Source organism: Schistocerca americana, chromosome 8 (assembly GCF_021461395.2).
Source record: "Schistocerca americana isolate TAMUIC-IGC-003095 chromosome 8, iqSchAmer2.1, whole genome shotgun sequence".
Taxonomy (NCBI): Eukaryota; Metazoa; Arthropoda; class Insecta; order Orthoptera; family Acrididae; genus Schistocerca; species Schistocerca americana.
Window position 1 is genome coordinate 430,511,330 of NC_060126.1, and position 17,533 is coordinate 430,528,862.

Sequence of the window (17,533 nt, forward strand, 5' to 3'; positions counted from 1 at the left end):
ATCAACCCTTCAGACAAAAGTTTCGAAGTTAAATTTAAAATAAATGATTATGCAAGTTTTAAATTCTTTCTTAAAAACGAATTATTACAGACGTTATATAGATATAATACTGTACAAAGGGACGACAAATTAAATACGTGAGGTAGCAGAAACAAAGAGTGGCATGGACGAAAGGCATAAGTTCACAGTCGAATTGGAAGAAGGAAGTATCTGTACAAGTTTTTGTATCTGAGGTTAACTAAGGCAGATTGAAAGCATAAAATTAGTATAAAGGAAGGCGGCGGCTAATGACACGATTATAAATGCGAAATTCTGTCACCGCAGAAAGCAGAAATAAGCTTACTGTAGGACATAAACAATGGGATGATCAAATTACGGTACCACTCACCCATAACGATGAAGTGGAATAACTTAAAATGTGATTAAACAAGTAGCCAGGAAAAACAGATACAAGGAATGTGACGTAACGAACCTTTTTAACAAGAGAAAGTAAAAACTACGTGACAAGGAGACAAAATCCAGAGAGCAAGAATTTATTGCTATGTCATACAGCGTGGCATTTTGCGATTAATAACGCAGGCCTTCAGAAAAACAAACGGAAAATTGTATTTCAAAGGAAAGGTACGGTACAACTGGTTCTAGGTTTCACCACAAAACTGGTAACAGCAGCAACAAATATTTAGAATCTGGCGTCTCCAAGATAAATCGCGAAGATTTTAGGCAAAGTGGAAGGAAAAAGAGTCGTTTTGGGGTACATACGTATTTGGAGGATTTTTCAGAAAAGGTAATAATAAATATACAGGATAACACGGAAGTGTTGCATAGGCACCAAAGGACATTTACTGAACCTACTGGTACAAATAGAAATTTACGTACACAGAAAGCAGCAACAGGATTTTAACTTTGATACTTATGTTGACGTATGTAGGGACCTAATAGGTTGAGCAACGGCGAGCGCAGCAACAGCTTGACGTACTGTCGTGTGTGCCAGCCGCGAGGACTTCACGTCTTCTTCCGCAAGCTCCACCACAGGAAAACAAAACCGTCTTTCAGTGAAGCCACGAGTCGGCGCCACTTACATTCCACACCGAAAGTGTCATCGACTATAGAGATTATAATTAATTGTCACTGTCTTGTTAATTATCTTACAGTTACGGTTTCGTTCAGTTGTTTTGTCATGCTGAAAAGTTGCGATTAATGGATCTGATGTCACTTTTAAAACTTTTTATTCTGACTTTAATACAATTAAGTGTTATTTACTTTGCCAGGCTAGGCGCTTTCTGTTATTACTCCTTACGCGTCTCATGCGGATTTTAAGTATGAATTTTATTTCCACATATTTTATGTCAGTTGACGTTTTATTGTCAGACGCTCATTTTGCCACAAGAAGTAATTTTTATTAATGACTAAACACACTGCATTTATTGAATTTACGATACTGGTTGCTCATGTACCATTGCATTAGTGCCCTCTACTGGCAGTTATTTGTATAAATACGGAACGCATCCAGGCCATCACTGGCACTTACTTTGCATTTACAGACGTGTATATTATCATTGCTATTTCTGTCAGCATATACCTATGGTATGCATGGCTGCTAATCATGTTAATAGTCTTTTATTTGTTTCATGAATCAGTAGGTCTGCTGCAGATTTTTGTTTCAGCCAAACGCACTTTAAGTGGTTATACTGCTGTTCCACCCCATCATAACAGGTCTGATGATAGTAGGGGCTGAAACCAGGAATTGTGACACACAACTTATGTAATCCAGATATACCTTTTATAAATGAAGTGCCATAGTATGATCTGTCATTCGATTTAATGTTGAATCCATACATTACTGGTAGAGAGATACAAAACATGTGGTAAGAGCTAAAACAAGGGCCTCTTTCGTGAAGAGCTGGGAGAGCTACTGTAGGTGCAAGGGGCCTGCAGGTAAAAGATACGGATAGTGATTCGAAGTGTTGGCATCCTCTTTGTATCAGAGGCGTTAAGTTATCTAAACCCCTGTCTAGACTGTATGTTAGTGATCCCTAAAGTTGTTTCTGGACTACCTCATTTGCAAGTTAGTCAGCAGAAATGTGGGGTGACGTGACAGGCACCTGTGGCAGCAACCAGTCAGATTCAAAAACAGGACTGTTGTCGACACTAACACTCAGTTACAGGTACTATAGTAACTGTGGATAATACTGGTTTCACAAAATCAGCAGTATTGCTTAGTTGAAAGGGGGGTAGCAGCATGCAGTAACCAGTTGATGCTGGTGCCGACTGCCAAAACTTGGGTGTCTTAGAAGGGGCAGACACCCTCATATGGCGACTCTTCTGTAGGCTGGTTTCCAACCTTTCATTGGATCTAGGTGTGCATTCTGACATGGATTTTGACACATGTGGTTTAAGTTCCAGACATAGCTCAGGATGACAAGTCCTTCAAAAATTAGAACGTCTTAACTGCATTTAATTTTAAGCTGGGTAATAATTGGATACTAAATCTCCATATTGTTTGTTCTACGTGAGTTTTATCTATAATGCTTTCTGAATATTGAAAAATGTGGAGTTGCCTGTTTGCCAAGAGACTACATTAAGCCGTAGACTGTTAATATCACCACTAAAGATGAATGTTCGCAATTAACTTCTCAAGCTGTTCAAAGTTAATTTATCACCCTTGTTAAACATATTTAACTACCTTTCTCTATAAACTCCAATGACTTGTAATGTAGAATGATTTTTGTAATCATGGATTTCTGTCCCTACACTGGCTGGATCAAAAAGTTTGAGGAAGTATGTTCTAAATCGATACATTATTTCCATTGCAAATAGGTTAGCTAATCGACTGATAGATAATTTTCAAAATATATTTATAGTGGCCCCAAGAAATTTCATTCTTCACTCTGTTTCTAAATGTTAGTGTCTGCCACTATCAACAAAGCATAATCAAAAAATGTTGTCTTCAGTCCTGAGACTGGTTTGATGCAGCTCTCCATACTACTCAATCCTGTGCAAGCTTCTTCATCTCCCAGTACTTACTGCAACCTACATCCTTCTGAATCTGCTTAGTGTATTCATCTCTTGGTCTCCCTCTACGATTTTTACCCTCCACGCTGCCCTCCAATGCTAAATTTGTGATCCCTTGATGCCTCAGAACATGTCCTACCAACCGGTCCCTTCTTCTTGTCAAGTTGTGCCACAAACTCCTCTTCTCCCCAATTCTGTTCAATACCTCCTCATTAGCTACGTGATCTACCCATCTAATCTTCAGCATTCTTCTGTAGCACCACATTTTGAAAGCTTCTATTCTCTTCTTGTTCAAACTATTTATCGTCCATGTTTCACTTCCATACATGGCTACACTCCATACAAATACTTTCAGAAATGACTTCCTGACACTTAAATCTATACTCGATGTTAACAAATTCCTCTTCAGAAACGCTTTACTTGCCATTGCCAGTCTACATTTTATATCCTCTCTACTTCGACCATCATCAGTTATTTTGCTCCCCAAATAGCAAACCTCCTTTACTACTTTCAAGTGTCTCATTTCCTAATCTAATTCCCCTTAGCATCACCCGACTTAATTCAACATTCAAAAAATGTACACATGGTATTTTAATACTTAATCTGTAGTGTTCTAGTGCTCCAATATTTGATGCTGCTGGGGAACAGAAACAAGTTACTGCATGTGACCCATGTTTCATCCTTATCTTCGTCCAGATTATCTCAAATTTTGCTACCAGAGGAGCTGCTTACATTGTGTAATGGACACCTGCCCTAGTCAAGGGGGTTGGAAAAACTGCACCTGATAATGCGGACTAGAAATCTGCATCAAATATATTCATAGAATTGACAGATTATGTCAAAATGAGAGAATGCTGTCAGTCCTGGGTGTGACCTTGTAACTTGCAAACTCTGTTTCAACTTTGGGTTTGTGAGCAGCTGTCTTCACCACTTAAGCTGGGCTCAAAAGTCAGTGAAGTGTGGCCTTGAATCCTGGTGACAAGCATCTTTGCTGTAACGTGAACCAACACTTGCAGCCTGCTGCTTCCAGTGCATTCAGCAGCTACCATTAGCATCTCATCCATATCCCTCATGGAATCCCCCCGCCTCAAATGTACCGAGTCTTTCCTGACATGACTATTTCTGTGAGAATTTCCATCGTCCATAAAACACTGAGGCTCTGTGTCAACCAGTCTCGTCATTTGTACACAACTCCAAGTTGTCTTGCAGGAAGATCAGGTCAGGTCAGGTCAGATCAGCCCATCCCCAGTTCCATCAGGTGAAGTAGTCCCTCCTGACTCGTGGGTCTTTTTTGCAGTAGTCAATACCTCAGGCATTTTGTCAGAAGGAGAAAGTGCTTCCATGTGTAGCAAGCACCAGAATTGTCCGTTACCAGAAGAAAGAACGGCTGGTTTTTATGCTGTGAAACACGGAGTAAAATGGTGATGGTGATAGATATTTTCATGTACATCTCGTAACGTGCACACCACTTTGTCACCTGCAGAAAGTTAATCTCCTAGATCCAAACCCAGCTAGTACAGTCCCTTAGCATCTTCCTTTGTCAGGTACGAGGACTAATGAGGGAGGTGAAAGAATCTCAGATATACACCCTGTAATGATTTTGCACAAGTATTGTGGTTGCCGTAGGTGATGGTCAAAGCAGCTTATTTTTGGATTGATTGGTTAGTGTTTGCCAGCCTCTTTTCTATGCTGTCTTACCTACCAAGGAAAGAATGGAATAAAGCAGTATGTGCACACAACTGCATAACATACTGCTGCTTATTTGTGTGCATCCAAGTTTGATTATTGAGATGTGTGATCGTATTCTATTCAGAAAAGTTAATACAGGGTAAGGCGGATGGGTTGGATGGAACAAGGTAACACTGTCAGTAATATAGACAATTTTTTTCATAACTTCTCCCCCTCTTTAATTTGCAAAGATTGGGAATAATGATGTAAAATTTTGCATTTAACCTACCTCAGTTTGATGGTGCTTATAAATGTGGCATTTAGTGTAATATCTTCTTGCAGGAAGAGGCATCAAAGGGTGAAGGACACCGAGATAGAGAAAAGAGGGAAGGAGGACCTGACACAGGAGGGAACTCTCAGCTGTCTACCTCAAAAGGTGAATCGCAAGATGCAGGTAGTGGCGGCGGCGGGAGCGGTAGCAGAAGTGGTAGAAGAGGACACGGGTCGACATCAGGTGGGGTGGATCAGCCATCCCCTTCACAGTCCATCACACCTCAGGCCTCACTTTCGCTTTCTATCAGCTCAAAGTTGGCACGTGAGCTTGTGGCAGGCTCAACAAAGCAGTTACGCGGACCTACCCATGTAGTTCGACCCGCACCTTCACCACCAGTTGCTGCACCTGTTACGGACCCTGTATTGCATCCAACTGTGCTTGTAAAAGTTTTCAGGTATGTGGTGAAAGCTAGTCATTAATGACAGTGTTCTAGAATTTGAGATGACATAACATTTTTAGAATGAATGTGGTGAACAAGCTTAAGCAACCAGCATTCTCTTCATCTACAAAAGCTTGTAGAAAATAAACAAAAGTCAGCACCTGGGGTAGATAGAAAGATAAGGACAGAGCAATTAGCAGTGGAATGCTGTGATGCATGTTATCTTAGCCTTGATATTACCTAAAAATATTAACATTGTTTGCTGCACTGAGATAAAAGAAAACAATTTTGTTTTTAGTGGGTACGTACTACATGGTTCAAACTCATTGTTTAAATCTGCCTGTAGCTCTCCCGTAACTATCCCAAAGTTTGCAGTTCTCACTGTAATGGATAAGGCAGGATGACTGTGGAAGGTGCAGTGTGGTGTGCATTTCAGCAAGTTTTATGAGCAACATATTCTAGTAGTTTGTGGCACTTCCTTTCCTTTGCCAACAGCGATGTATCGTGACTCTGCAAACTCTTGACTGTCACCTGCAGCTCAGTATTTTTAATACTAAGTATTTGAATTTACACTAGGAAAAGAAAACTGTCATTGCACATGATGTAGCAGAAATAATTGCTGCATTTCGTCCACATCCATACTCTGCAGACCACTGTGGAGCACTTGATGAAATTAGTTTCCATCGTATAACATGGGTGTTTTTTTCTAGCTGTACAATTTGTCTGGCTTGGAGGAATGACTGCTTAACTGCAGTGCAATCAAGTGTGTGATCCTGTCAGTACCATGTTTGAAAACTGTTTTCCTCTAAAAGTTACTCCAATTAAACAGAAGTCTATAATAAAACAATGGATTGCACAAAGAATAAAGATTTCCTGTAATACAAAAAGGAAAGTGTATATGTTGACCAAAAATAGCTCCAATGCTGATGATTTAGCTAAGTACAAGGAATACTGTATAATATTAAAGTAATTCAGACATCTAAACAAATGCACTATGAGAAGAAAATAGCAATGTCAGGGAACAAAATAAAAACAATATGGGATATGGTGAAAGAGGAGACTGGTAGAACCAGAAAGGAACAGGAGCAAATAGCATTAAGGATAGATGACACATTAGAAACCGATGGGCATAGTGTGGCAAATCTATTTAACAAGTACTTTATATCCATTACTGATAGAATGGGATTGTCAGGATCAGTTCATAATGCCCTTGAATATCTGAAACTAGCCTTTACAAATAGCTTCAAGTACATGAATATGTCACTCACTTCACCAAAAGAAATAACTTCCATAATAAAATCTTTAAAAACAAAGCATTCTAGTGGTTACGATGAAATATCAACAAAGTTAATTAAGGCATGTTCTTGTGAGTTTAGTACAATTCTAAGTTACTTGTGTAACCAATTATAACTGGGACATTTCCTGACTGGCTAAAATATGCAGATGTTCAGCCTCTATTCAAGAAAGGGGATAAATAGATGCCATCAAACTACAGACCAATTTTGCTTTTGCCAGCATTCTCAAAAATTTTAGAAAAAGTGATGTACAGGCAGCTTTTCAACCATCTGACCACAAATAACATATTATCAAGAACACAGTTTGGATTTCTGAAGGGTTCTGATATCGAGAAGGCTATTTACACCTACAGTGAAACTGTATTTAATTCATTAAACAACAAATTACATGCAGCAGTTATTTTCTGTGATTTGTCAAAGGCATTTAATTGTGTGAACCACAACATCCTTTTAAATAAATTAGAATTCTATGGTGTCACGGGCAGTGCTGTAAAATGGTTAGTCATACCTCGCTAACAGGAAAAAAAAGGGTGTCAATGCAAGGGACTATTGAATTGAGTCGCTCTGGGGACTACTCCCGATTTTTATCCAAAACTTCCTGTCGCTCTGTACTTTCTGTGTCCAAGTTGGAGACTCCCATAATTCCATCCATATCCAGGAGAATGGAGTCCCGTAGGGCTCTGTATTGAGTGTCTCTCTATTTTTAGTGGCCATTAATGGTCTAGCAGCAGCTGTCGGGCCCTCTGTCTCACCCTCTCTGTATGCAGACGACTTCTGCATCTCGTACTGTCGCTCCACTACTGTTGTTGCTGAGTGGCGCCTCCAGGGAGCCATCCACAAGGCGCAGTCACGGGCTCTAACCCACGGCTTCCAGTTTTAAGCCGCAAAGTCGTGTGTCGTGCACTTCTGTCGGTGTCGTACCATTCATCCGGAACCCGCTCTTTATCTTAATGAGGATCCACCCACATTAGTGGAGACATATCAATTCCTAGGAGTGGTTTTTGACACTCAATTGACTTGACTCCCTCATCTTTGTCAGCTTAAGCAGAAGTGTTGGCAGCACCTCAATGCCCTCCATTGCCTGAGCAACACCATTTGGGGCGCAGAGCAATGTACACTGATGCAGCTCTATAGAGCCCTTGTCCAATCCCGAATTGACTATGGGAGTGTGGCTTATGGTTCAGCAGTGCCTTCAGCACTGCATTTACTTGACTCTGTGCACCACTGTGGGGTTTGATTAGCAACAGGAGCTTTTAGGACGAGTCTGGTGACCGGTGTACTGGTGGAGGCTGGCGTCCCTCCACGGCAGATCAGACATGTCCAACTGCTTGCCAGTTACGCATCACACATTCATAGTTCCCCTGAGCATCCAAATTACCGTCTCCTTTTCCCGCCCATGGCAGTCCATCACCTGCATCGGCGGCCCAGTTTGGGGCTAACGATTGCGGTTCACGTGCGGTCCCTTCTCTCCGAACTGGTGTCCTTCCCTTTTCCACCTTTACTTGTGGTCCGTTCACGTACGCCTCCATGGTGTACGCCTCGCCCGCATCGTTATCTGGACCTTTTGCGTGGCCTTAAGGTCCCCGTTAACCCTGCTGATCTGCACTATCACTTCCTCTCGATTCTTGATGTGATGTGTTCCGTTGCTCTGGAGTGGTTTACACTGACGGCTCCAATGGCTGATGGTCACGTAGGCATCGCATATGTTTATAGAGGACATATTGAGCAGCACTCCTTGCCAGTTGGCTGCAGTGTTTTCACTGCAGAGCTTGCAGCCATATCTCGTGCTCTTGAGTACATCCGCTCATGCCCTGGCAAGTCATTTCTCCTGTGTACCAACTCATTGAACAGCCTACAACCTATCTACCAGTGCTACCCTCTCCTCCATCTGGTAGTGTCTATTCAGGAGTCCATCTGTGTCCTGGAACAGTCCCGCTGTTCCGTGGTGTTTGTGTGAACCCCAGGACACGTCGTAATCCCCGGTAACGAACTTGCTGACGGGCTGGCCAAACAGGCGATGCGGAAACTGCTTCTGGAGGTAGGCATTTCCGAAGCTGACCTACGTTCTGTCTTACACTGATGGGTTTTCCAGCTTTGGGAGATGGAATGGCATAACAGCATGCACAACAAGCTGCGTGTCATTAAGGAGACTATGAATGTGTGGAAATCTTCCATGCTGGCCTCTTGCAGGGAATCAGTTGTCCTCTGCTGGCTCCACATTGGCCATACATGGCTAACACAAGGTTACCTACTCCATTGCGATGACCCACCTCAGTGTTGCTGTGGCTCCCAAATGAGTCATCCACCTCTTGCTGGACTGCCCACTTTTAACTGCTCTGCAGCAGACTTTAAATTTTCCCAGCACCCTGCCTTTGGTGTTGGGCGACAATGCCTCTACAGCAGCTTTAGTTTTACATTTTGTCTGTGAGTGTGGGTTTTATACTTTTATGTTGGTTTTAGCGCATGTCCTTTGTCCCTCCATGTCCTCCACCCTAGTGCTTTTAGGGTGGAGGTTTTAATGTGTTGCAGAGTGGCTGGCTTGGGTGATACACGGCTACCTCCTGCGCCGTGATGACCCACCTCAGTGTCGGTGCGGCGCCTGGCCAACAGTGGCCCATATCTTGGTGAGCTGTCCTTGTTTGGCTGCCCTGTGATGGACTCTTCAGTTGCCAGACTCGTTGCCATTAAGTTTTGCTGAAAACGCCTAATTGGCTAATTTAGTTTTACATTTTATACATGATAGTGGGTTTTATCATTCTATATAAGTTTTAGCACATGTCCTCTATCCATTTGTGTTCTGCACTCTAATGCTTTTAAGGTGGATGTTTTAATGTGTCGTGGAGTTACTATCTTTTCCTTTTTGTTCTTGTGGTCGGCCAGCCATGGTCGACTGCTCTCTTGTTTTCACCCCTTCTACCTATTTCTTGCATCTCTCTGTGGTTTTTTTTCCCCATAGTAGTGTTGGTTGTCCTGTCATTTTTCTGGTTCTCCCTTTCTCCTGTTATTGTCCTGTATGTCTCCTTTTTCTTTTTTCCCTTGTGTAATTATTTTACTGGGAACAAAGGACCGATGACCTCGCTGTTTGGTCCCCCCCCCCCCCTCCCCACGTCTTTTAAACCAACCCAACCCAACCCAACCCCCTGCCACCACCAGCCAGAAGGCCTTCATGTTGGCCATTCCGCAGAGCCAGATGGCCTTTATAATGTCTGATGTGCACTTGGATACCCCTCTCTAATTGCATTGAGGTGGTTGTGCAAGATGTCTGACACTATTCTTCAAGCTGCGCACACTGCTACTCCCCCTATCCCCAGGTGCTCACATCAACTGGTAACATGGTGGGGCAAGGATGTAGCAGTCACTATCCAGGACTGCCAATGGGCACTGCAACGATTTAAGCGACACCCTCCACAGAGTAACCTTATTGCTTTCAAGTGTCTCTGTTCTAAGGCCTGTTAACTTTTTAAACAGAGTGAAAAGGAATGCTGGGAGAGCTATGTTTCCTCATATGCCTGATCACAGGTTTGGTCCAAGCTCCACAGCCTCCTGGGCTGCCAGTGGCAATCAGCTGTCCAAGGTCATATCCTACGGGGTGCTCTGTGCACTGATCCACTGGTCCTTGCAGAATACCTCGCAGCACACTTTGCAACAGCATTGGGGTCCTCTTACTATCCTGCTACCTTTCTCCAACAGAAATGAGGAATTGAAGAAGCCTCCTGTTTCAACCCCCACTTTGCTGAAGTCTATAATGAACCCTTCATTGAATGGGAATTCTTGCAGGCTCTTACCTCTTCACATGACTTGGCCTTAGGCCCAGATTCCGTCCACAACCAGATGGTCCAACACTTGGATGTTACCCAGAGGCAACATGTACTCAGGGTCTTCAACCACATTTGGCTCGTGGTGTGTCTTTCCCTTGCAATGGCGAGACAGCACAGTTATCCCAATACTTAAGCCTGGGAAGAACCCAACATCTCTACATCTCTAGACAGCTACCAACCAATTAGCCTGACAAACTTTGTAAACTACTTGAGAGGATGGTTAGCTTCAGATTATGTTGGGTACTCGAATCTCAGGGCCTTTTGATCCCATATCAGTGTGGCTTCCAGGAAGGAAGAGCAACAACTGACTATTTACTCAAATTGGAAACAGCAATCTGACACTCATTTTGCTAAATGCTGACACCTTGCCACGGTCTTCTTTGACCTACATAAGGCACACATAATTTTGCACTGTCACATTTTAGTTACCCTCCATGACTGGGACTTTTGCAGCTGCCTTCAGATTTTTATCAGAGTTTTTGTCCCAATGGCTCTTCTGGGTTAGTTGGCACTTCATTCAGGTCCCTTTAGATCCAGGAGAACAGTGTCCCACAGGGCTCCGGTGTAAACGTCACTCCGTTCCTTGTAGCCATCTGTGGGCTTTGTAATCTCTGTTGGGCCTCTGGTTATCCTGGCATTGTAGGTAGACAATTTTGCATCTGGAGCAGCTCCCACTCAGTAGCGCCTGCAGAACACCAGCTCCAAGGCACCATCTGACAGACCTCTGTGTGGGCCCTTCCCCATGGCTTCGTTTTCTCCCTCCAAAATGCGGGCTATGCATTTTTGCCATAAACACACAGTACACCCAAATTGTGAACTTTATTTAGATAAGCAGCGCATATATGTTGTTGCACAGTTGAGTTTCTTGGGCCTTATTTTTGATAAAAAGGCTGATGTGGCTGCCCCATATTCCATACTATTATGTTAATCAGGCTTATGACTCAGTGGCTCATTCCACTCTGAAATTGCTTGACCCCATTCATCATTATGAGATGTATCTGGCTCTAGGTGCCTTTTGCACTAGCCTGTCGACCGTCTCCTTGCAGAAGTGGGGCTGCCCCATCTAAAAATACAATGGAGCCAACTCCTGGTTTCTTACATAATTGCCATTCGACGATTCCTTGACCATCCCATGTACCCCTTGCTGTTTGCAAATGAGGTACATATCCCTCCTGATGCTTGCCCTCGGGTGATATTGCCAGTTGGAATGCATCTCAGTTCACTCTGTCCATCTCCACTTGCTGGAATGTGCCCCGTGTATTTCCTCCATCCCCCCTCCCTTCCACTTGGGTGGTGCCTAGACCATAGATTAGAACTGACCTACTCCACGGTCGTAAGGTGTCTGTCACCACTATGATATTCTGTCGCCTTGCACGTTCCATCCTTGAAGATTTCCAGGGTGCTATCATCTTCTACACTGATGGTCCTAGAATACTTTTGTCTCTTGCTGGCATAGAACACCATCTACTGCTGGGATCTTAGTGTGTTCACAGCAGAGCTGCTAGCCATTAACATAGCCCTCCATTTTGTTATTCAGGCCTCCCGCCATGGTGTTTTGATATGTAGCGAGTCGATGAACAGCCTGAAGGCTACTCTTGTCACTGTTTGGTCTCTGCTATCTACAACCTTCCCTCTGCCCTTGTCCATGTTGCCTGCTCAGTTTTCCTTCTTTGGGTCCCAAGTAATGTGGGCATCCCAGGGAATGGACTGGCTGACCATTTGACTTGAGGGGCAGATACTAGCCCCACTCCATTTCCATTCTTGAACCCAGGTGCATATGTGCAGGTACAAATCAAAAATCTCTTTGCCCTAAAGTGGAATGACATCTGTTGCACTACTGCTCTCAGTATTACTATCTGTACACAATCAAGGAGACTACTGCAGTTTCCCCCCTGTGGGTTTGGGGGTCAGAATAGGCCCGCGGTATTCCTGCCTGTCGTAAGAAGCGACTAAAAGGAGTCTCAAATGTTTCGGCCCTTCTGTGATGGTCCCCCGTCGGGTTTGACCTCCATATCTCAAAATTCTTCCGTAGAGCGAGCTGATTGGGGAAGGGCGCCTTACTTGATGCATGGTGTCCATCTTGCATTGAGACATTTCGCCAGATTATTTGTCGTTGCATTGCAGTCCTGCCCGCTCTCCATCTCTTGGGCATGGATACGTTCCTGCATGCACTTTCTACCATGCGATGTGCAGCGCCACTTTCTGCACTGACGGCGACCATGGACTACATGTCACCTAAAATCCAGCACGGTGGCCAGTCCGTTGTGGTGAGGCCACCATGTACCCTGTTGGTTGTAGCCCCCTGACAACACAGGGATCGCTCTACTGATGCCTGCGCCCTCAACTCCCCACGTATGCCAAGGAGTAGATACCCATCTCCATGGGGCATCAGTACTCCCAGCAATGGCCATCCTGCCAGGTGGCCCTTGCTGTGGCTGGGTGATGCCCATGGAGAGGGCCTTGGTCGGAGTAGGTGGTATCAGGGCAGATGACACACAATGAAGCATGGCACATCTTCTCTTGCTGGTGGCCAGCCACCAGCAGTATCTAAGTGTTCGAGGGCTCACTTTAAAGCTAATGTGTATGACCCCAAATCGTTCGCCTCCCTGGCCACACCGTCGGAGGAACGAAAGGCTGTGAATGACAGTTAAATGTATTTGCCCCGATATCTTGTCTGTACCAGAGCTGATGGCGAATCCTTTGTGTCTGTGAAGCCTCAGTTCTTTGTAGAGCATTTAGAGGACAAGTTTGGGGAGGTGGAGGGCTTGTCCAAAATGTGGTCAGGGTCAGTCTTGATAAAAACAGCATCCTCTGTCCAGTCAAGAGCCTCGCTCGCTTGTATGAAGTTGGGAATGTTTCTGTTACTATCACCCCACATGAAAGCTTAAATATGGTCCAGGGCATTGTTTTCCACAGAGATCTTCTTTTACAGTCCGATGACGAGCTGCGTGCCAACTTAGAGCAATGAGGTGTCCATTTCGTCTGGCGCATCCCCTGGGGTCCAAGGAATCATCAAGTTGCCACCGGTGCCTTCATCTTGGCCTTTGAGGGTGACACATTACCTGAGAAGGTCAAGGTGATGGTCTACTGTAGTGACGTCAAGCCATATATCCCTCCCTCGATGCAGTGCTTCAAGTGTTGGAAGTTCGGCCATATATCTTCCCGCTGTGCTTCCAGCCTCATGTTGTGATTGTGGTCGACCATCACATCCTGATGCTCCATGTGCCCCACCTCCCATCTGTGTCAACTGCGGAGAGCACTATCTCCCTTGCTCACTGGACTGTAAGATTCTACAGAAGGAACGGAAAATAATGGAATACAAGACCCTGGATCGACTGACCTACACTGAGGCCAAGCGGAAATTTGAACGACTTCGTCCAGTATGCGTGATGTCATCTTACGCCGCCACAGTCACTCCTGCTACAGTTCCCATAGCTGCACCACATACCATCAGCACTCAGAGCTGAAGGACCACGCCTGCCCCCTTGACGGTGAGGGCCACTTCTCTCTCTGTTGCTCCCGCACCACCTACCTCGGGAGCTGCGCCCCACCAACCACCGGGGACACCAGTCCGCACTTCTAAGCTGGAGAAGCATAAGTCTTCTTTGGCTACTCTCGCTTGGAAGGGATCCCTTGGGTCACTCCCTTCTCAGGTTCGTACCAGCGGCACAGCAGACACCCACCAGTGGCTGAAGAAGCCACAGGTCGCTGGTCGTCAAGCTTTGGTCCCGGAGACTGACTCAAAAAAGCCCTCCCAGCAAGGGCAACCAAAGGAACAGCGGGAGAAATCGAAATTGAAAACCCCTAAGACCAAGGCACCTGCCGTGGCACCTACTCCACCACTGCCTACAAGCTCTGCATCTGAGGATGAGGTGGAGATTCTCGCGTCCGCTGAGGACCTCAATCTCTCCGGTCCCTCGGCCGTGATGGATGTCGCTCCTGTCGGTACTCGATCGGTGGTGGCAGGTGGCCCAGCAACTTAATTTGCCTCCTCGGTCCCTTCACGCCCTTCTCAGCCATGGACAATGTCATCCTCCAGTGGAACTGCAGCGGTTTCTTCCACCATCTTGCTGAGCTCTGACAACTTCTCAGCCTTCACCCTTTCTTCTGCATTGCCTTCAAGAAACTTGGTTTCCAGCGATGCGAACCCCCGCCATCCTTGGCTATCGGGGTTATTATAAGAACCGGACAGCTTATGAAAGGGTATCTGGTGGCGTCTGCATCTATGTCCTTCACTCTCTTCACAGCGTGTCTGTCCCTCTACAAACACCTTTAGAGGCTGTTGCTGTTCAGGTGTGGACGCCTCAGGCTGTTACTGTCTGCAGCCTATATCTCCCACCAGACGGTGATGTTCCGCAGCATGTCCTGGCTGCGTTGATAGCCCAATTGCCGCCACCTTTCCTGTTACTTGGCGACTTCAACACCCATAACCCTCTGTGGGGTGTATCAGTGGCAACAGGCAGAGGCAGCACCATTGAGCGTGTATTGGCACAGCTCAACCTTTCCATTGTAAATGATGGTGCCTTCACACATTTCAGTGTGACGCATGGCACATACTCAGCCATATAGACCTTTCAATCTGCAGCCCTAGCCTCTTACCATCTGTCCAATGGAGTGTGCTTGACGACCTGTGTGGTAGTGACCACTTTCCGATCTTTCTGCCACTGCCACAGCGTCACTCTTCTGGGCACCATTGCAGATGTGCTATGAATAAGGCTGACTGGGACTTGTTCTCCTCCATTGTCACTATTGAGCCTCTTTCTAATGAAGCCATTGATGCGGTGGTTCACTCGGTCACCACTGGCATCATTACTGCCACAGAATCTGCCATTCCCCGTTCTTCTGGGTCCCCTCGGTGGAGGTCTGTGCTTTGGTGGTCGCCTGTGATCGCCGTGGTGATTAAAGATCACAGGCGGGTGCTCCAGCGTTACAAGAGGCATCCCTCATTAAAAAACCTCATCGCCTTCAAACAGCTCCCTGTGTGGGCCCACCGCATCATTCGCCAACACAAGCGGGGGTGCTGGGAACGGTATGTCTCCACCATTGGCCTCCATATCTCTCCATCGCAGGTTTGGGCCAAGATTAGTCGCCTCTATGGCTATCTGACCCCTGTCAGCGTCCCTGCGCCGTCACTGAAAGGGGCAGTTTGTACTGACCCTGACATAATAGCAAACCGCTTAGCAGACCAATTTGCTCTCAGTTCTGCTTCTGTGAATTACCCACTGGCCTTCTGCTCTATTAAAGAGCGATTGGAACGTCGGAGCCTTTCATTTCACACCTGCCATCCCGATTCCTACAATGTTCCATTCAGTGAGTGGGAATTCCACAGTGCCCTAGCAACTTGCCCTGATACAGCTCCCGGGCCAGATCGCATCCACTGTCAGATGCTCAAACACCTCTCAGTGGACTGCCAGCTACGCCTCCTCGACCTTTACAACCGTATCTGGGTCGAGAGTGAGTTTCCGTCGCAATGGCGGGAAAGCATTGTTATCCCCATTTTGAAACCTAGCAAGAACCCATTGGAGGTGGACAGCTACCGCCCCATTAGCCTCACCAACATTCTTTGCAAGTTGCTCGAACACGTGGTGAGCTGGCATTTGAGTTGGGTACTCGAGTCTTGGGGCCTTCTGGCTCCGTCTCAGGGTGGGTTCTGTAAAGGCCGCTTTGCCACCGACACTCTGGTGAGCCTGGAGTCAGCCATCTGTACAGCCTTTGCCCACCGTCAGCACCTCATCACTGTCTTTTTTGACATGCGGAAGGCGTACAATATGACATGGCGCCATTACATGCTCTCTACGCTTCATTGTTGGGGTCTTCGGGGTCCGCTGCCGATTTTCATACGAAATTTTCTGTCGCGTTGTACCTTCCGCGTGCAAGTCGTGGCCTCCCATAGTTCCCCCTGAGTTCAGGAGAATGGGGTACTACAGGGATCTGTCTTAAGTGTCTGCCTGTTTTTAATTGCATTGCAGCTGCCGAACGTCAGCCGCAGAACGCTATCCGCAAGGTGCAGTCTCGGGCTGTAGTGCATGGCTTCCAGTTTTCGTCTTCCAGTTTTCGCCTTCCAAGACCTGTGTTGTGCATTTCTGCTGGCCACGCATGGTTCACGCTGAGCCGTGGCTTTATCTTGCCGGCGAACTTCTTGCTGTGGTAGAGACACATCGGTTTTTGGGTGTGGTTTCTGATGCCTGGTTGACTTGGCTCCCACATATTCGGCAGCTTAAACAGATGTGTTGGCGGCATTTTAATGCTCTGCGATGCTTGAGCCACACCAGCAGGGGCGCCGACCAATCTACCCTCTTACGGCTCTACCAGGCGTTAATCCAGTCCCATCTGGATTATGGGAGCCTGGCTTATGATTCAGCATCCCCTTCTGCGTTGCGGGTGCTGGACCCAATCCTTGACAGTGGGACCCGACTTGCCACTGGAGCTTTCCGGACCAGCCCTGTGGACAGCATACTTGTGGAGGCAGGTGTCCCTCCATTGCGGTTACGGTGCCAACGTTTACTGGCTGCAAATGCTACACATGTTTGTAGCTTGCCCAGGCATCCTAATTATCGTCTCCTGTTCCCTCAGTCGGTCATCCATCTCCCAGAACGTCGGCCCTGGGCGGGCTGAACGATCGCGGTCCACGTCAGATAGCTTCTCTCCGGGCTTGGGATTTTCCCTCTTCCACCGCCTTTCCGGCTCCCCCCCCCTGTGTACACCCACGTGGTGTGTGCCCCGCCCATGCCTTCAGCTCCAATCGGCACAGGGCCCGAAGGACTCAGTCCCTCCAGAGGCCTTCCTCCACCGCTTTCTTTCCATCCTTGCCACGTATCAGGGCTCTGGCATTGTTTACACTGACGGTTCGATGGTTGCTGGTCGTGCCGGTTATGCTCGTACTCTAGGGGACCATTACGAACAACACTCATTGCCGGCTGTCTCCAGCGTTTTCACTGTTGAGCTGGTCACCATCTTTCGTGCCCTAGAGTATATCCGCTCCTGCTCAGGTGAGTCATTCTTTATTTGTAGCGACTCCCTGAGCACT

General features: G+C 46.2%; 1 protein-coding gene across 1 annotated transcript in view; it reads left to right on the forward strand.

Annotated features, from left to right (window-relative positions):
• The first annotated feature begins 2,733 nt into the window (after positions 1–2,733).
• The window catches only part of LOC124545897 (jmjC domain-containing histone demethylation protein 1-like), a 48,673-nt gene continuing 33,873 nt past the window's right edge, over positions 2,734–17,533 (forward strand). Inside the window, exons 1-2 of the mRNA XM_047124856.1 lie at positions 2,734–2,778; positions 5,023–5,408. Of these exons, the coding sequence (XP_046980812.1) occupies positions 2,734–2,778; positions 5,023–5,408 (431 nt within the window). The remainder of the gene's footprint in view (positions 2,779–5,022; positions 5,409–17,533) is intronic.